The sequence below is a fragment of the Microcaecilia unicolor genome, chromosome 13 (genome assembly GCF_901765095.1).
Source record: "Microcaecilia unicolor chromosome 13, aMicUni1.1, whole genome shotgun sequence".
Taxonomy (NCBI): domain Eukaryota; kingdom Metazoa; phylum Chordata; class Amphibia; order Gymnophiona; family Siphonopidae; genus Microcaecilia; species Microcaecilia unicolor.
In genome coordinates, this window is record NC_044043.1 from 41351906 (window position 1) to 41371350 (window position 19445).

At 43.0% G+C, this 19445-nt stretch overlaps 1 protein-coding gene across 1 annotated transcript in view; it reads left to right on the top strand.

Annotated features, from left to right (window-relative positions):
* The window catches only part of NF1 (neurofibromin 1), a 464504-nt gene that overhangs the window by 129481 nt on the left and 315578 nt on the right, over nucleotides 1–19445 (top strand). The window contains 4 exon segments of the mRNA XM_030222524.1: nucleotides 3573–3679; nucleotides 9397–9464; nucleotides 9657–9732; nucleotides 9986–10143. Of these exon segments, the coding sequence (XP_030078384.1) occupies nucleotides 3573–3679; nucleotides 9397–9464; nucleotides 9657–9732; nucleotides 9986–10143 (409 nt within the window).

Sequence of the window (19445 nt, forward strand, 5' to 3'; positions counted from 1 at the left end):
GCCTGGTTGAAGAGCCAAGCTTTTACCTGCTTCCTGAAGTAGAGATAGTCTTGTGTTAAACCCAGTCTTTCATGCAGTGCGTTCCAGAGTGTGGGGGCTACTCTGGAGAAGGCTCGCTTGCGGGAATCACATCTTGTAATGTCTTTTGGAGAGGGTGTGGTTAGTGACAGTCCTTGGAAGGACCTTAGTTTCCTTGGCGGTGTGTGGAGGATCATCCTATTTTTACTTATCACTTCTGTGTGAATTGCTTTGTAGAGGGGATTGATGATATTTGCCTTTAGTTTTAAGGAATCTAACAGATTCAGAGTTTTAGAAATAGATTATACAGTTAAAATACAGTTTTGACTCACGGATTGCAGGTATGAATTTTAGAGGTTCTGGTTCTGATATCCTTGGATGGTCCAGTTGATGGTCCAATTGATGCAGATTGCTGTAGACATTTTCTTTGTTGTCCAGGAGGGTTAGATGAACCCCTCCCTGATATCATCTCCCAGCCTCTCCCCTAACCTCAGGCTCTTACTATGCATGTTCCGTGGTGTTGAAAGAGAAACAACAATGATCCTCCTTTACTCCTGTTCCTTCATCAGCAGACTGGAATCTGACCCCTAGCACTAGTCTTGCTATTTTGCCACTTAAAGGTCAAGCTGCCAAATAAGGGGTGCACTCTTCAGGAGATGGTAAGCAGTGGTGATGGCACATGGTAATTTACTGTGCACCATCTACAAGGTGCCATCTACTCTACTACTACTTAACATTTCTAGAGCGCTACTAGGGTTACGCAGCGCTGTACAAATTAACAAAGAAGGACGGTCCCTGCTCAAAGGAGCTTACAATCTAAAGGACGAAATGTCAAGTTGGGGCAGTCTAGATTTCCTGAGTAGAGGTGTAGTGGTTAGGTGCCGAAGGCGACATTGAAGAGGTGGGTTTTGAGCAATGATTTGAAGATGGGCAGGGGGGGGACCTGGCGTATGGGCTCAGGGAGTTTGTTCCAAGCATGGGGTGAGGCGAGGCAGAAAGGGCAGAGCCTGGAGTTGGCGGTGGTGGAGAAGGGTACTGAAAGGAGGGGTTTGTCTTGAGAGCGGAGGTTACGGGTAGGAACGTAAGGGGAGATGAGGGTAGAGAGGTAAGGAGTAACAGACCATTTTTCATCCCCTTACCCCACCCACTGTTTTGGCAATCAGTTACCATGGCTTGCAGTAACAGTTATTGTACACTAATTCACCTTCAGATGACAGAGGAGGGAGTAGCACTCACTCCTTCCAGTGCTGCCTCCAAAATGGCGGTGCCCTGCCCAGTGTCTTCTGGGATGCACTGGCCAGGGCTTCTCTACTATATAAGGGATTCAGTGGGCAGGGCAGGGCATCACTATTTTGGAGGCAGTGTTGGAAGGGTAGCAGAACCAGATCCTCCTCCCCCCCCCTCCAGCAGACCTGTCTGTAGAGCGGTGCCGACGGGGGTGTATCTGGCAGTTCTGGACCTCAAAGTCTACCTGCCTGTTCCTCTTTAGCCCCCACACTGGCGTGTTCTTTACCTTGCTAGTCTAGGGCATCTCTTTTAATTTCAAGCGATATGGTTTGGGTTAGCTACAGCACCCAGAACATTTTCTAAGGTTGTGATGGTGGTAGCAGCCTTCCTGAGAAAAGAGGGAATCGGCAGGCGAGTTGTCAGTTGACTGCCTGAGTCATGGCACTTTTTGTAGTCTTGAGGTTGGCTTGTCAATCTGCACAAGGGTTATCTGGTCCTAACACAGACTTTGTAATATATGGGAATATGATTCAGCATGACTCTGGGTCAGGTGTCATTCCCAAAATGGAGAAGACACAAGCTTCAAAAGCAAATTTGCTTCCTATTGCAAATTCCAAATCCCCGAGCTTAAGATTATATTCGGGTGCTGAGGTGGTGTCTTGGGCCGGAGCTCACGTGTGTCTGCTCCAGCAGTCTTTGTGTCTTGGTGGTTGCTGGTTTCTCAGGGCTACCATTAGCATTGCATGTGGGGACCTCTGGCGAAGCTCAGTATGTCAGGGTGACTTCAACTGAACAAGCTTCTCCAGGGGCGTCTGTAGTGTCTCCTCTTTGGATAGCTGTAGTCATAGATACCAACCTGACTGGTTGGAGAGATCACTGTTTTCAACACGCTGCTCAAGGTATATGGAGCCACACAGCAGTGCTGTGGCAGTCCAGTTGGCACGGGCTCAGAGTGATGCACAACGCTCTTCAAGACTTGCAATCTTTTATGGAGGGCAAACCGGCTCAGTTTCTCTTTCAACATGATGGCAGAAGATTTCATCAATAGGCAGGGAGGCATTTGCTGTCATCTCTGACAATGGAAGTTTTCTTCTATTTCGCTGGGCAGAAAGGCATTTGCAGCAGCTTTCAGCCACCCATCTAGTGGAAACTCTCAATGGGCAAGTGGGTTTCTGTAGCAAGACCTCCCTGGACCCAACGGAATAGGAGCTGGTGCTTGACACCTTCCAGCTGGTAACTCTGAGGTGGGCACTCCCCTAATAGATCTCATGGGGACAAGTCTCACTGTCAAGAGCTTCCAAATTCTTGAGCAGAAGCCTGGAGGTCGGTTCAGAAGGCATAGGTGCTCTTTTCAGTCTTGGAGTCAGCCCTGCTGTCATGGCCTCTGATAGGACGAGTTCTTTGCAGAGTCCATTGTCGTCGGGGGCTGGTTATTCAGTTTGCTCCCTTTGAACCTCTAAAGCAGGCTACTTTGAAAGATCTTCCTCTCAAATCTCTCCTCCTAGTAGCTTTTATCTTGGCTCTGGAATTTGAGTTACAGGCATGGTTGGGCAGAGATCTGTTCCTTCCTTTCTCAGATTCAGGAGTCATTATTTGTGCCTTTCCTTCTCGTCTGTTTTCTGTTGTTCATGCTACTTCTCTTTGAGGAAGGGGATCTATTATGACTTTTTATTCCATCTGCTTTGTTATGAGAAATACTGACTAACCAAAAGAGCTTACTGTCCTATAAGACAGAGTTCAGTGCTCTCTATCTCCATCTGCTGTAGATGGTCACAACCCACACATCTCTGGATTCATCTGCTGCGGTTAAAAGAAAGAACATTATCAGGTAAGACATCATTTCTATCTATCTATCTGTATGTCTGTCTATCTATCTGTCTATCTACTTTTTTTCAAAAGGAAAAGTGTTTCCCATTATTGCATGAAATGGGAGGAGTTGGATTTATGCTAGCCAGGGATCAACTTGCTTCCAGTAATCAAAGTTGATTTCATGGCTAGGATGTCCCCTCTGGTGGCTTATTTTGAGGCTGAAAGTGGCCATTTACATTGCAAAGAATGTGTGTTGTTCAGAATTACTCCCTCAATATTTAGCCATAATTGACTTTTTTAGTCTGTCACCTCTGAAAAGATGCTTAAACTGTGTCTAATTGTCATTATTTAATGTGTATCTGGGAGTTCAGGTGGGTCTGCTACTAGAATAATTTTCTTTTATTTCTTTGTATTATATAAATATTTAATACTCATTGCCTGAATTCAGTTAATCAAGTAGCTAAAATGTGCACATGATCAATATCATATTCTAAATGTGATTTGGGTATGTATGTTAGATTACAGGAACTGACTGTGTGTTCTGAAGAAAATGTTGACATTCATGATATTGAACTGATGCAGTACATCAATGTAGACTGTTCAAAGCTAAAACGATTTCTACACGGTAAGTTACAAAATTTGAAACCAGTGCTGAAGTTCTTTGTGATCGATATTCTCTTGTTTTTAAGAAACTTAACTGAAACAAAACAATTTTAAGTATTCAAACACTCTCTAAAGCAGATGATCTGTGCTACTAAAGTATGATGTGGTGTTTGCATCATTATTTGGGGAAACTAGGCTTCGAAAATAAAAGGGACCCAAAACTCTTACCAGGCAGTAAGTCAGGCTTATGGTGTTAACAGACATTTTTTTTTTATGCATGTGAATTTTTCATACAACTTTCAGACCTTTAGAGTGGTACTTTATTTCAAAATGGAGATAAAATGGATTGCCTTAATTGGTGAGAGGAAAGGAGATATGAAAAATTCCAGACAGGAATGTCTTTCCTCTCCAGGAGATATGATCATATTTCACTCAGTGTTCCCTAGAGCAATACTTTTTTTTTTCCATTGCATGCTTTGCAAGTAATTGTAAAAGTCATTTATTTGCATAAAATAGAAGTTCATGTACGGAATCGTTTATTTGGATTTGCTAAAATTGCCTTTTTTACAGTGTAAGTCAAGGAGGTGTACAATAACATTTCAAAGGAAAGGACCTATATGTGGTGTAGGAAAACAAACAGTCAAACAACAAGATCAAACTATAGTGATTGGCTGCAGGTTTCCTTTGGCTAGATAAATCTTAGTAAGCTCTTTAACCAGAAATTGCACCTTGTAGGCTGTCAAAAGCAAGGTTAAAAAAAAAAAGGTCTTGGAGTTAAAAAAAAAAAAAAATATGAAAAAGTACTTTTTCTGGTAGATTCCCATTAATCGTGGGAAGCACTTGGAAGAACTAGTCTATGGTCATTAAGTGACCAAAGTTGGTGTGTGGTGACATAGGGAGTTGCTAATGAGATGTCTTTTAAAAATGCCTGAACCATATATGTGTAAAATATATGAAACCTGTAGATGCACATGTTTACCAGAGCAGAGTAAAGGTATTCTCAGTGGTGGGGTTAATGAGAGGTTAGCATTTCCCTGAGGATAAGCAGGCTGAGTTGTATTCTCACATACAGTGTGGACACTGACTAATATATAAATGTTTCATGAAAATTCTACTAGCGTCCCACCGCACATGCGTCTTTGTTTTTGCATGGAGGTTTTTTATCTTTAATTTAACTTTATTTTCCCTCTTACTTCTTGGTGTTTTCGGCTCTTCAAGTTTTCTTTCTTTTTCACTGCTCGATAGGCCTGAGCACTGACCTCAGTTTGGACTCTTCCCCTTTTTGTAGTCCAGAATTGAAGAATTTAATTTGATTGTGATTCTTTTCGCAATGTCCAAGAAGACCCCCATTGGCTTCAAGTGACCTCGATGGCTGCCTAGACATAGGCTACCACTTGGACTGCACCGGCTCAAGGAGGTCCACACCTCCCTCAACATTGGGTGCTGTTATTTGGCCCTTGGACCGGTCAGCATCAGACCTGACACCAAGGATGTTTACTGGTTTAATGTTGTCCTTGTCGGCACTGAAGGACTGTGATGCTCAGAGTTGGGGGAAACCCAAGAAGCACCAGCATCGGTCCTCTTCAACGCATAGTACCGGGAGCGCAGGGGCTTCATCATTGCTGGCACCCAAGAAGCACCAGCACCGGGAGGAGCATTCTCCTTCCTTGGTGGAGGTGCCGGTGTACCATTATCCTGTCAGCCAGGTTCCTGCTTCAGGTTTGGCACTGGCTCATTTGTAGGCTGCCCTTGTCCTGGTTTCCCCAGCCTTTGCTGTTATCTATCTTTGATGAGTCGTACCAAGTTATGCTCAGGGGAGTAGCTGGTGCAAACGCTACAACTGCACCCTTCTCTGCAATCGAGGGCGCTTGTGCCAGCTGTGGCTCAGTCCCGGCTTCTTCCTGAGGCTTGTACCTTGCCTGTGGAGCAGACTTTGATGCTGGTGCCGCAGTGAGTGTTGGTGTCCATCCATGCAGTACCGCTCTTGACCTCTAGGGAGGAAACTTCCCAGATTCTGAGGGTAGGGCTGTACCTCTGCATCCTTTGAGGTGTGGGTGTGATACCACTGAGCCAGGGCAGGCATAGAATCACTCCGTTCAATCTGAGTACTGTGAGGAGTCTGATTAGGACCACTCATGGGACTCAGAAGAGGACCCTCATTACCTTTCAGAGGAGGAGTCTTATGGGGTCCCTTCTGATCCTTCACCACCTCAAGAGAGACGTAAATCTCCACCTGAGGGTCTCTCTCACGGGTTTTGTGAAGGAGATGGCTTCGGCCATCCCATTTAAGTTGGAGATGGAGGTGGAACTCTGAGCAAAGATGTCTGTACTGGATTATGAGTCGCCTTCTAAGGTAGGGGTTCATGGTTCCATTACACCCTATCTTATGCACTGATGATGAACTCCCCTCTCAGTGTAGGTTGTACCTAAGAAGGTGGATACACCATACTGTATCCAGGCTCCTGGATTCGAGAGGGCTCAGCTTCCTCACCACTCTTTGGTAGTCGAATCTGTCCTCAAACGAGCTAGGAGTTCCAGGACTCGTGCCTCAGCTCCCCAAGGTAGAGAATCTCCAACATTAGAGTAGTTTGGGAGGAAAGTTTATCAGGCTACTACTACTACTATTTAGCATTTCTATAGTGCTACAAGGCGTATGCAGCGCTGCACAAACATAGAAGAAAGACAGTCCCTGCTCAAAGAGCTTACAATCTGCTTATTGCCCAAATCCAGTCCTACCAGCTCTACACGAGCATCTAGAAGTCTTTGCTACGCAGTACTCTTAGTTTCATGGACTCTGTTCCTCAGGAGCAGGCCGCTGAGCTTCGCCAGTTGGCTGGTAAGCAGCCGGAGTGCAGAAAGTATCTGGCCGGGGCACTTACAACACTTTTGACACTTTTAACGTTACATGCAGACTCTCTGCCATGGGTGTAGGAATGCACAGACTCTCATGGTTGCGTGTCCCTGACCTAGAACCAGTGGTTCAGGAGAGATTAGTTGATGTATCTTGCTGAGGAGACAGCCTTTTTGGGAACAAGGTGGAAGAAGTCACTGATCTCATAAAGAAGCACACTGACACCATCCAGTCCCTCTCTCGGCAGCCCCCAGCTGCATCCTCCTCACCCAACAGATTTTTAAGTGGGCCTATGCGACTGACCAACTACTCTGAAAGGCGTAGGTTTCTGCTGCCTTCTCGATCTGCCCAGTAGCCTCGGTCCCAGCATTCTCGCCCTTGTCGGTCCTGCCCTCAGTAGTCCCCATATGGCTCCCCAGTCAAAGCAGAGGACAGGCTTTTAACTGACTTCAGAAAAGTATAGTTGCAGTCCAAGTAGTCATCCTAGTTGACTTTCTGGTAGTAGGGGGCTCAGCTTTTTCCATCAAAGGTGGCTCCTTGTAACCTCCAACTTGTGGATTCTTCAAATAGTCTGTCTCGGTTACACACTTCATTGGCATCAGAAACCACAAAATTGCCATGACAGCATCGTTCATCAGCTCTCCCTGCACGAACAGGTACTCCTAGAGGAAGTCTCTGCCCTTCTACAAGCCAGTGTTGAACCTGTGCCATCAGGGGAAGAAGGGATGGGATTCTATTCCTGGTACTTCCTTGTACCCAGTAAAATAGGGTATTCTGTCTCATCCTAGACCTAAGAGCCCTGAACAAATTCCTTGTCAAAGAAAAGTTCAGAATGCTTTCCTTGGGCACCCTTCTTCCCATAATTGGCTATGCTCTCTGGACTTGAAGGATACCTATACCCACATATCGGTACTTCCCAGTTACAGGAAGTATCTCAGATTCTGATTAGGAAAGCACCACTACCAGTATCGTGTTCTGTCTTTTGATCTCAAATCAGTTCCCAGGGTATTCACCAAATATCTAGCTGTAATTACAGTGTCACTACACAGACTGGGCATTTATATGTTTCTCTACCTGGACGATTGGCTGGTCAAGAGCACATCACAGGAGGAGATGCAAAAGTCAATACAGAGAACTTTTGGATGCTGGAAAGGGTTTGGGAAAGGACAATAGCCTTGTCCTACTCAAAAACTGCTTGAATACTTTCTGTACCTCTCTGAATCTGGTTTGAAAACCAACTCTGTAAAGGCTCATCTCAGTGCAATTAGTGCTTACTATCTCCATCTCTGTACAGCCTGCAGTTGTTTGATTTATGAGATGTTTGCTGATGACAGAGCCCCCTGTCAAACCTCCAACTGTGTCATGGGATCTCCTTTTGAGCTTCTTGACTCTTGTCATCTGAAGTATCTGACCTGGAAAGTTGCATGTTTGGTGATGGTAACTTCAGCTCACAGTGAGCTTCACACTCTAGTAGCTGATGCATCTTACACAAAGTTTCATCAGAATAGAGTAGTTCTTTGCATGTAGCCTTCTATCTGGAGCTGACTAAAGCCCATAGTCAGTCCACCCAGTTTTTTGTTTCTTTTGACCTAAACAGGATGGGGAATAGCCATTGTCAACCAAACAATCTCCAGTTGGCTAGCAGATTGCATCTCCTTCACTTATGCCAGGCTGGGGTGACTCTTGAGGATCATGTCAAGACTCATAATGTCAGAGCCATGACTACATCGGTAGCCCACTTGAGGAGATTTGCCAAGCTTTGACATGGTTTTTAGTCCATAAATTCATATCTCACTCCAGTCTTGAGTAGGATACCTGACATGACAACTGGTTCAGTCAGACAGTCCTTCAGAATCTGTTTGATGTCTAGAATCCAACTCCACCCTCCTAGGCCCAGTTTTTTTTATGTTCCGGAATGCATCTTCACAATAGTTTCAGCTTAATTGATTTTGGAGGCCTCAACATTTCGAGTCTATCTTGTTCCAGCATTGTTTTCGGTGAGCCAGGTAGCTAGGGATCCCCACATGTGAGAATATAATTGGGCCTGCTTGTCCTCAGAGAAATCAAAGTTACTCACTGTAGCAGGTGTTCGCCAAGGACAGCAGGCCAGGTAGTCACATATCCTCCCACTACTAAAATTTTCTTGAAACATCTATACGCTAGTCAGCATCCGCACTGGGCTCCATCAGACAACTTCACCCATATGTGAGAATACCTGGCCTTCTGTCCTGCATACTAAACAGAATAAATGTGTACATGTACTTTCTGTGGGGTTATTTTCAAATGGAAAGAATATATGTCTTTTCCCTTTGAGATTGATGTAATTTGTTTGCTGTACAAGACAGCCTGTTTCCCTCCCTGTTCTAGATCTGAGGTACATAGGTATACGAAATGGGTTATGGGGAAGCCTTTTTGTCCTCACTCCTCACGAGTCAGTGGAGGGATCTTGTAAGCTGGGGATTAAGGTGGTGGCAATGTATGTTCTTGTGAACTTCAGACTTAAAAAAACAAGACAAAAACATTAATGTTAGTTTTTTCATTTTTACACTTTTCATGCCTCTTGAATATGGGCTAAAAAATAAGCCTTGTGGTAGGAGAAGTATGATTGCAAAGACCAATATTTATTTTCAGATTCTTCAAAATAATGTTATTCAAAAACAGTTGACAGTTAATACTTTTCTGGTGTAGTCAGTTAGGCAAGAGCATTGTGCAAGTGGTAGAACTTGGAAAGTACACTTTTGCCTGGGAATTTTGTGATTTTCTAGCGATGTATTCATCTACACTGTTTTATGCATTGCACATTTGATGATAGGTTGTTTATTTTTGCTAGGATTATGTAAACTGTACACAGTTTTTGATTGATGCAGACTTTTTATTATGTTTTCCAGAGGCAGCTTTTAAATTTAAAGCGCTCAAGAAAGTTGCTCAATTGGGAGTTATAAACAGTCTTGAAAAAGTATGTATATTTATTTATTGGTTCTTTGTGATTCCTCACCTGTAGGAATGACCTACTTGCATAGTTTTCTGACCCTTGAAACAGGAAAACAATACCTTCTTCTTAATTAAAAAAAAAAAAATCCATCCAGACTGTTTTCTTTATTGTGACACGCTACAGCTATGATTACTGTTTTTCTGTGATTTTAACCAGGCATTTTGGAACTGGGTAGAAAATTATCCAGATGAATTTACAAAGTTGTATCAAAGACCACAGACTGATATGGCTGGTAAGAAGTAACAAATTATCTTTGAATCTGTACAGTGATTTGATTTAGATTTCTTTTTTTGTACAAACAGTATTGCTACATTGTAGGTTATAGCTGTTTAATAACATACATCCATCCATCTGTGGGAGGCCGTACACCAAATTAATTTGTTTTATGGGTTGGTCAATTACTTAATCTTTGTTTTCTCTGGTATCATGCATAGTTGGATAAATGGCTTGCCAAATGACATCATTTGCTTTTCTTCCTTGCATAGATTGTGCAGAAAAGTTGTTTGACCAAGTGGATAGTTTTGCTGAAAGCACGAAACGCAAAGCGGCGGTTTGGCCACTACAGATCATCCTTCTTGTCCTATGTCCTGAAATCATCCAAGAAATATCCAAAGAGGTAGTGGACGACAGCAAAATGAACAAGGTGAGGGAAAGTCCGGCCCCTGTAAATGTTCAGAACAACCGGTCTTAGCACTGATGATATACAGAATTCTGTAAGTGGTAAAAAAAAAAAAAATCTAACAAATGCCCTAATCTTTTTGCCTAATATTCGGTGTTCAGTTGTGTTCCATGTGCTGTTTGTGAATTAAGCCTGGATATTCAGTCCTGGGCCATCTCTGGGCACTGGCATTGAATATCTGGGTCAGTGCTGCTATCTGGAAGTTATCTGGGCACCAGCTAATATTCAGACTGGTGCCTGGGCAGCTCGGCACATAAAGTTAGGGCAGCCTTTTAGCCATCTTAAATTTGTCCACTTACTTACTGGGTTATCAGACTGTATATTGCTGCAAACTGGGGAAATCTCAACTCCGCCTGTGTACCACTCGAGCACTGCCACAGCAGTCAGAGGAGAGATATTCATAAGTACATAAGTGTTGCCATACTGGGAAAGACCAAAGGCCCATCGAGCCCAGCATCCTGTTTCCAACAGTGGCCAATCCAGGTCACAAATACCCAGCAAGATCCCAAAAATGTACAAACATTTTATACTGCTTATCCCAGAAATAGTGGATTTTCCCCAAGTCCATTTAATAATGGTCTATGGACTTTTCCTTTAGGAAGCCATCCAAACCTTTTTTAAACTCCGCTATTGGTCATTATATCTTACCTGTTTTATTTTGTGTTATATTAATCATTCTACTGACCTATTTACCTAATTTCTTACACAGTAATATGTTAAATTAGACCAAACCCTTACTGTATTTATGATTATACCTTTTGCAATATAATGTAAGCCATATTGAGCCTGCAAATAGGTGGGAAAATGTGGGGTACAAATGCAGCAAATAAATAAATAAATAGATCGAGAAAATCATAATAGGAAAAATTTGTTGACATGAGGCTTCACCCTAACCCAACTTATCACATCTTTTGCCGGCTGTTCATATGATTACCCTTGCACCCTCTTCAGATCTATAAATGTTCTCAACTGATCTGGAATAAAAAAAACATATTTAACTCCCAAATATCTTATTATGCATTTGCACTCGCGGCAGGTGGTGGAGAGGAAAACAGTAACGGAATTCAAACATGCGTGGGATAAACATAAAGGAATCCTGCTCAGAAGGAAGGGATCCCCAGAAGCTTAGCCGGTGGTGGGAGGCGGGGCTGGTGGTTGGGAGGCGGGGATAGGGCTGGGCAGACTTGTACAGTCTGTGCCCTGAAGGGGACAGGTACAGATCAAGGTAAGGTATACACAAAAAAATGGCACATGTGAGTTTGTCTTGTTGGGCAGACTGGATGGACCGTGCAGGTCTTTCTGCCGTTGTCGTCTACTATGTAAAAAAGTTGCTCCCATCTTCCTCATTTCTTCTTTCATATTTAGGAATTGTTTCCTCCTTTCTTGAGTAACCTTAGTTACGTCAGGAAATATCCATAGCCTTTGACCACAGAACTTTCGATGTGCATTCTTAAAATATAATTTTAATATGTTGTTAAAGTCTTGTTCAAACATGAATGAGATCAAAAGTGTGGCCCTATTTGTAACTTCGGATAAAGAATCTTCTAAAATCAAAGAAATGTCTCTCAAATCATCTTGTTTTTTATCAAATTGAATTTGATCCACCTCCTCAGAAATCCTCGCCTGAGCTTTCTTCACAGGGAGAAAATATATCTTGTTTATCGGGGGAATACTATCAACAGGTATCTTCAATACTTCAATCAGATATTTTTTGAACATCTAAGGGGAGGATCCCAATCGGCTTTGGAAAATTCAGTATTCTCATATTCAAACGTCTATTATAATTTTCAATTTGTTCTATTTTTCGACATAAGTTTGTATTGTCATTCATAACCACCGAGACATTTTTCTTAATATTTGAAATATCATCTTTAAAAGTCTGTACCTGGTCCTTGAAGTCATTTTTTAATCTGTCCATCGATTTAGAGAGCAAATCCACTGTAGAAACTAAGTTCGTTATTTCAGACGTTGATTTTGTTATTGAAGCATTCATTTTCTCTATTGCCTGCCAGAGGGAATCAAGGGTCACCACCACCATGGGGGGATTCAAAGATCCCTTCCTCTCCAAGCTTACATCACTCGACATTAACCACTCTGGAGGAGAACTGTCTCCAGAGGCTTCAAAATCCACGACCTCCGTGTTTTGCAAGCCTTGTTGCTCCTCCTGTGTCATGGCGGGACATAGTGGAATTCCGGCATCCGGGGGAGAAAGCATAGTATCGTGCTCCAAGAGCGTCGGGTTCCCGTCCCTGGCGTTCAAGGTGGAGCATCGAAGAACAGCATTTATCTCCAAACGGAAGGCCCAGTGTTGCTTTTTTCGTGTTCTTGTTTATACTTGTATACTGTTCTACCCTCTCTTCTGTCACTTACTGTACATATCCAGCATATTGCTGGAAGAAGCTTCACTTGAACATTAGCCTACATTACTGTTTATGCCCCAAAAGATAAGAACCCTCACATAGGCCTTGTCATCTACCCAGGTTTATATTTGGACTTCTCCAATAGAATATTTTTTTCAGAAACAGAGTCTGAACAGTCCTAACAGTGCTCTGATTAGGAGATGACTAGGACCTCTCATTCACAGATTTTTGTAAGGGGAAGAGCAGAGTTTGGGGAAGAAATGCTGATCTCCAATTTCTCAACTGCCCCCAGCAAAAGAAATAATACTGTCGGTTCAAAACATCCTTATGAGGATGAATAGATTAGAATATGGGAGACCTGTTAGCAAGAAGACTGACTGTACAGAGTCCAGAAGACTTCTGGATTAGAATAACAAAAACACATTCAGCCAGTTTTTCCTGCTTTATTTCAGAGGCAGCAGAACATCTTTTTGGTTGGAGGGGCAACACAAATCAGTCTCTGAGTCTACCTCGGGTTCTCTAGTTGCTGATGCTGTACTGAGAAAATTGTTGGTTGAGCCCTAGAGGGGTACTAATGAGCTCCAACATACCAGTCATCTAATACTTGGGATCATAATGTACTTGGCAGCTCTTGATTCCTGGACAGCCAACAAAATTGTCCCATTACAGATGAACAGCCAAAGAGCCAAGTAGAAAAGTGTATATCAGCAAATGGAGATGAACTTGTTTCTATATGGAAGTCTTCCAGGAATCCAAAATGCCCTTGCAAAGTAAATAAATAAAGAAATACAATTCTATCTTTATATAAATTTTTCTTTAGTTAACATCTGACCCCGTACAAAAGGGTCACGCTATCATGACTTCTTTTCGAAATGGAGTAGACATTGAACATACTCAATTTGGACTACTTTCAAGGCCTTCACTTTTGCTTTAAGAGGCCTGCAAAAGTCAGCACAGCCCAGTCGCCTTGTCTCTTCATTGGACACAAGCACGCCAATACTTTTTCTCCACCCATTCAATAGCCAGGGCTATGTTAATTAAAAAAAAAAAGAGAGAGAAGGTTGCCTAATGGATCCCTATAGTTTGGTATTGGTCTTTAAAGAACCCACCTGCCTCCCCTAGAAGTTAGTTTCTCCCATTTATAATTTTATATGGAACTGAAATGTGACAATACTGATGTGAGAATAAGTCCACACATGCATCGTGCACTGCTCTAGAAAACTGTTAGAGCTTTGTTTACATTTTCTCTGGCCCAAGTGCCATCTAATGTTGTTCATTACTATTTGATAAATATTAAGTATATCTGTCCATGCATGCCAAGCTGACTGCCCAAAAATTGATGTTTAATGTGTATTATCCATAAATTCATTAGCTTTGTCCAGGTGCTTTAGAAACCTAGAGGCAGGATTTCCTCGTTTCTTGTAGAGTAGAAATTAGATGATGATTATTTTTGTTTGGGAATGAGGTTGCTGAAGGAGCACAAAGAACCCCAGAGGCATTAAATAGAGTGAGGTTAAGTGGCTTCTTATGAGACCTATATAAGGCACTATAAGGGTAGGAGAAAGAACTTGGGTTGATCCAACATAGAAAAGAGAAGAGTGAAAGGTGATAACCTACTTCATAAAGGGGGTTGATGTCGGTGCTGGGCAAAATGGTAGAGACTATTATAAAGAACAAAATTATAGAGCATATGCAAAAGCATGGATTAATGAGACAAAGCCAATGTGGATTTAGTGAAGGGAAACCTTGCCTCACCAATCTATTACATTTCTTTGAATGGGTGAACAAACGTGGATAAAGGCGAGCCGGTTGATATTGTGTATCTGGATTTTGAAAAGGTGTTTGTCAAAGTACCTCAGGAAAGGCTGCAGAAGAAATTTTAGAGTCATGGAATAGGAGGTAGTGTCCTATTGTGGATTAAAAACTGGTTAAAGGATAGAAAAGAGAGAGTAGGGTTAAATGGCCAATGGAGGAACCCCACTATCTACCCTTCTCAATGGTTCCTCAGGAGTCTGTGCTTGGACCTCTACTTTTTAACATATTTATAAATGATCTAGAGATGGGAATAACTAGTAAGGTAATTACATTTGCTAACCACACAAAGTTATTCAAAGTTGTTAAATCGCAAGAGGATTGTGAAAAATTACAAGAGGACCTTATGATACTGTGCGTCTAAATGGCTGATGACGTTTAATGTGAGCAAGTGCAAAGTGATGCATGTGGGAAAGAGGAACTCGAACTGTAGCTGCATAATGCAAGGTTCTATGTTAGGAATCACCGACCAAGAAAGGGATCTAGATGTCGTCATTGATGATACGTTGAAACCTTCTGTTCAGTGTGCTGCGGTGGCTAAGAAAGCAAATAGAATGTTAGGTATTATTAGGAAAGGAATGGAAAAAAAAAGTGAGGATGTTATAATGCCGTTGTATCGCTCCATGGTGTGACCGCACCTTGAATATTGTATTGTATTGTAATATTTATAACCCGCGCTTTCCCACTTGTCAGCAGGCTCAATGTGGCTTACATAATCTAATATCTAATATTGTGTTCAATTTTGGTCGCCGCATCTCAAAAAAGATATAATGGAATTAGAAAAGGTGCAGAGAAGGGCGACGAAAATGATAAAGAGGATGGGACGACTTCCTTATGAGGAAAGGCTGAAGCGTCTAGGGCACTTCAGCTTGGAGAAGAGGCGGCTGAGGGAAGATATGATAGAGGTCTATAAAATAATGAGTGGAGTGGAATGGGTAGACGTGAATCGTTTGTTTACTCTTTCCAAAAATACTAGGACTAGGGGGCATTAGATGAAGCTACAAAGTAGTAAATTTAATATGAATCAGAGTAACTTTTTCTTCACACAACGTGTAATTTAAACTCTGGAATTCGTTTGCAGAGAATGTGGTAAAGGCGGATAGCTTAGTGGGGTTTAAAAAGGATCTGTACAGCTTCCTAAAGGAAAATTCCATAGACCATTATTAAATTGACTTGGGGAAAATCCACTGCTTATTTCTGGGATAAGCAGCATAAAATGTATTGAGTTTTTCTGGGATTTTGCCAGGTATTTGTGACCTGGATTGGCCACTGTTAGAAACAGGATGCTGGGCTTGATGGACATTTGGTCTTTCCCAGTGTGGCAGTACTTACGTACTTATGTACCCACAAAAAATGGCTGCCTGCCGGTTTACTGGGGGGTCATTCCATTCCTGGCTTCCCCCTTTACTTTATGAGAACAAATATTCTGCCAGTTAAGCCCTTTAGATATTTAGGGGTTATTTTTTCCTTTGCACCCCATATTTCTACTGTTTCTTTATCTTACGTCAGTTGTGCTTTGTCTGTTGGTATTTCAACTCTCAGGCTTTTCACTCTCTCATACTGTCCCTTTTAATAACAAGGTTCAACTACTGTAATATTATCTATCTTGGTTGTCTCCACTATCAATTAAAAAAAAAAAACACTCTAAACCCAGCTTGACACTAAAACAATGGACAGAATTTATAGGAATCTTCTACTATTTACTATTTAGCATTTTTATAGCGCTACAAGGCGTACGCAGTGCTGCACAAACATAGAAGAAAGACAGTCCCTGCTCAAAGAGCTTACAATCTAATAGACAAAAAATAAAGTAAGCAAATCAAATCAATTAATGTGTACAGGAAGGAGGAGAGGAGGGTAGGTGGAGGCGAGTGGTTACAAGTAGCCACGTTATTGGCCAATGTCAGCCATTTTCTCTAATTTATTTATTTTCAGTTATTTATATAAATTGCCTAGACCTAAGCGGTTTACAATTTTGCCGGAGCCCTTCCACTGTCCGTGCCAAAACTTTGGCTGGTTTGCAGATCAGAACAGTTTTGTTTCCCAGCCTGCAGTGCTGCCAATGGTGTAGGCAAGGGTAGGCCCGGGCCCCACCCAGTAGCAGCACACGTATGATGTGGCTGGCAGGGATCCACAAGCCCCACCAGACGAAAACTCCCAACGAAACTCTCCAGGTCTCAGTTGCAAGTAACTTGGTGGAGAGTGGTTATAAAATTCTGTACCAGTGGTACTATACCCCTGTATGTTTGCATTCTATGTATGGATGTGGATGTAGGGCTTAAGGAACTTTTCTTCATCTAAGGTGGTCTTGCCCAAGAGCGCAGTGCTTTTGGGACTCTGGTGGGGTTTGGCTCCAGAGTATCACCGGAGTCTGCATCACTAAGCCAGCTTTTTGCTTCATTTAGGGCCTTCAGAATTGTTGGTGCACAAAAGAAAATAGACCCATCACATTTTCACAGTAGAATGTCTGGTGTTGGATTCTGCATGGAAACAATCAGCTATTCCAGGGCTGTCAATGGTGCAGGCTAAAGTGTCCTATATATACCTAATGTCTAAGCTTACTGCCCTGTGAAGGAACAGGCTGGCTCAGTTTTGTCATGTATGGGCAGACTATATAGCCTGGGTAGACTTTCTGAGATGCCCACCTAGGTCCCTTGATACCTCAGAGTTATACCCCAAGGACTTACTACTTGGAGAGAGGTGTTTAACTTCTACTTTTCTGTCTTTAGCACACAGCATTTATAGTGGGGAAGGGGTGGGGGGAGTGCGACTTTAATGTATAATGTGGTCACGTAGTGAAAAATCACAATTTGTTTAGTTTAGCAGTTGTGGGGATTAGGGGGTTTGTTTTTGAACTGTATGGTTTTGTAAAAAAAAAAATTAAATAACCCCCCCCCCCCCCCCAAAAAAAAAATAAAACTCCAAACTCTGCAAAACACTGTTATGAACGCTTATCACCCTTGTTAAAAAAAAACAAACAACCCACCATTGGCTCCCTGTTGAGCAAAGAGTGCTGTTTAAACTTCTCACACTCACCTTTAAGGCTTTTAGGCTGGGTCTTCCTTGCTGTCTTTTGCTGTCTCCCTACTCTCCTGTTTGTACTTTACGCTCAATCAGTGATCCTCGTTTGGTTCTACCTGGGCCAAAAAAGGCCAGCTTGGAGTCCATATGCCACTGGAATTCTCTACCAAAGGAAATCAGATGTGAATCATCCTATGATAAATTTAAAGTATCTTTAAAGACTTGGCTTTTTGTGTTAGCTTTTGATTCTTCCTAACTGGGTATCTTTTCTTTCTGTTCCCCTCTTTTAGACTAACTAATTTCCAGGAGTACTTTGCCCTGCCCCTCTTCTCCACCCCTCCCCCCATGCCTCTTATCCAGGCTTTCCCCTGAATTGCAGTTTGTATGGCTAGCTTTTACCTTTCCTATAATAACTTGCCGTTCAGCCCGTTAAAATGGGCTAGTATAGGAAGGGGGGGGGTTGAAAGGCCCCCACCCCGCCACCGAGTTCGCCGCTGCCGCTCCCCCTCTGAGTTGCCCCCCCCCCCCGGAGCCGTCGCCACCCACTTTCCACCCGGTCGGGCCCTCGCTCCGCTATTGAAACAGCGAGGGCACGCAGCACACAGCTCTACTGCTGAGCTGCCGTGGCCTTCCTTCTTCTTCTCTGCCTGTGTCCCGCCCTCATGTGACATAACGTCATCGCGGGCAGGACACAGGCAGAGAAGAAGAAGGAAGGCCGACGGCAGCTCAGCAGAGCTGTGTGCTGCGTGCCCTCGCTGTTTCAATAGTGGAGCGAGGGCCCGACCGGGTGGAAGGTGGGTGGTGGCGGCGACTCCGGGTAGGGGGAGCGTTAGCGACGGCGGTGTCCCTCGCAAATGCGCAGTAGAGACCCTCTCTGTTCCGCCCCCGTCATCATGTATTGACGCGGGGGCGGGGCAGAGAGGGTCTCTTCTGCGCATTTATGAGTGAGTACGACACTCGCCATTTATATATATTGATTGTAATTCCTTTCTGTTTCCTCTGATTTAATTTTTGTGAACTGCTAAGTTGGCAAAGGTGGTATAACAAGTGCTAATAAACAAAACTATCTAAATTACATCTCTGAAAGAGTGGGTCTCTAGGCAGGCTGCAGAATGTAGCAGGTTACACCCTAACCAAAGCTGCACGACCCACCCCGGAAGAACCGCAGCTAGAGGAGAAAAGAAGAATACTACTGGGAGTTGTGCAGGCAACTACTCCCTCTCTAAAACCTGCTCGTCTTAACTGACTTGGAATTACTCTCACATGCGACTTTCTCCTTCCCTGCAAATAGTTTACCAGCCACTAAAGCACCCACCTTTTGGTGGAGAGGGGATTGAAGGGGGAACAAGGCAAGGGGAGGGTTGCCACTTTTTCACCTTTCCTGCAGATAGTTTAATGGCCATTAAAGCATCCAACCAACTAAAGAATTCTTTCACCTCCTATGCAGAAAGCTCACCAGCAAATAAAACGTTCCATCTCCGAGTAAATCTCTGATACTATGATTGCTAGACACGGACCCCTTGTACTGGGGCAACTTCAGCATGCTTTGCGATTGTTGTCTTAGTATGCCATTATTTACTGCCTCGCGCTTTACAAAGGCCAGATCTTAGGCATGCTCACAGCTGAACTTGACTCTACCTCAATGAGCCAACATTGTAAATAATTTGGTTTCTTTTCAATCTCATATCTTCAGCCCTTCCAACATACTCTCACTACGCTATGTTTACATTGCATCACATGCCGGCAGGTAGGGATATAATTTTAATGGAAGGCGAACGCTGGACATCCTGGACTAAATACCACATACTACAAATGAAAAACTAGTGAGGCTGCAACACAAATAATTAATTGGTTTAACAGAATACGGAGGACTGGGACTACTTAGCATTTGACATATTACAGTAGCTAGTGGTATGCGCCATATAAATGATTGGTACAGAGATACAAAGGATTTTTCAGCAACAGCTTTGGAACGTTACATGCTCCGGGATTTAAATCTTGGATATATAATGCATATGCCGAGAGCAGGAATTGCCCAGTTCTTGAAAGATACAGGAATCTATAGCTCGGCCC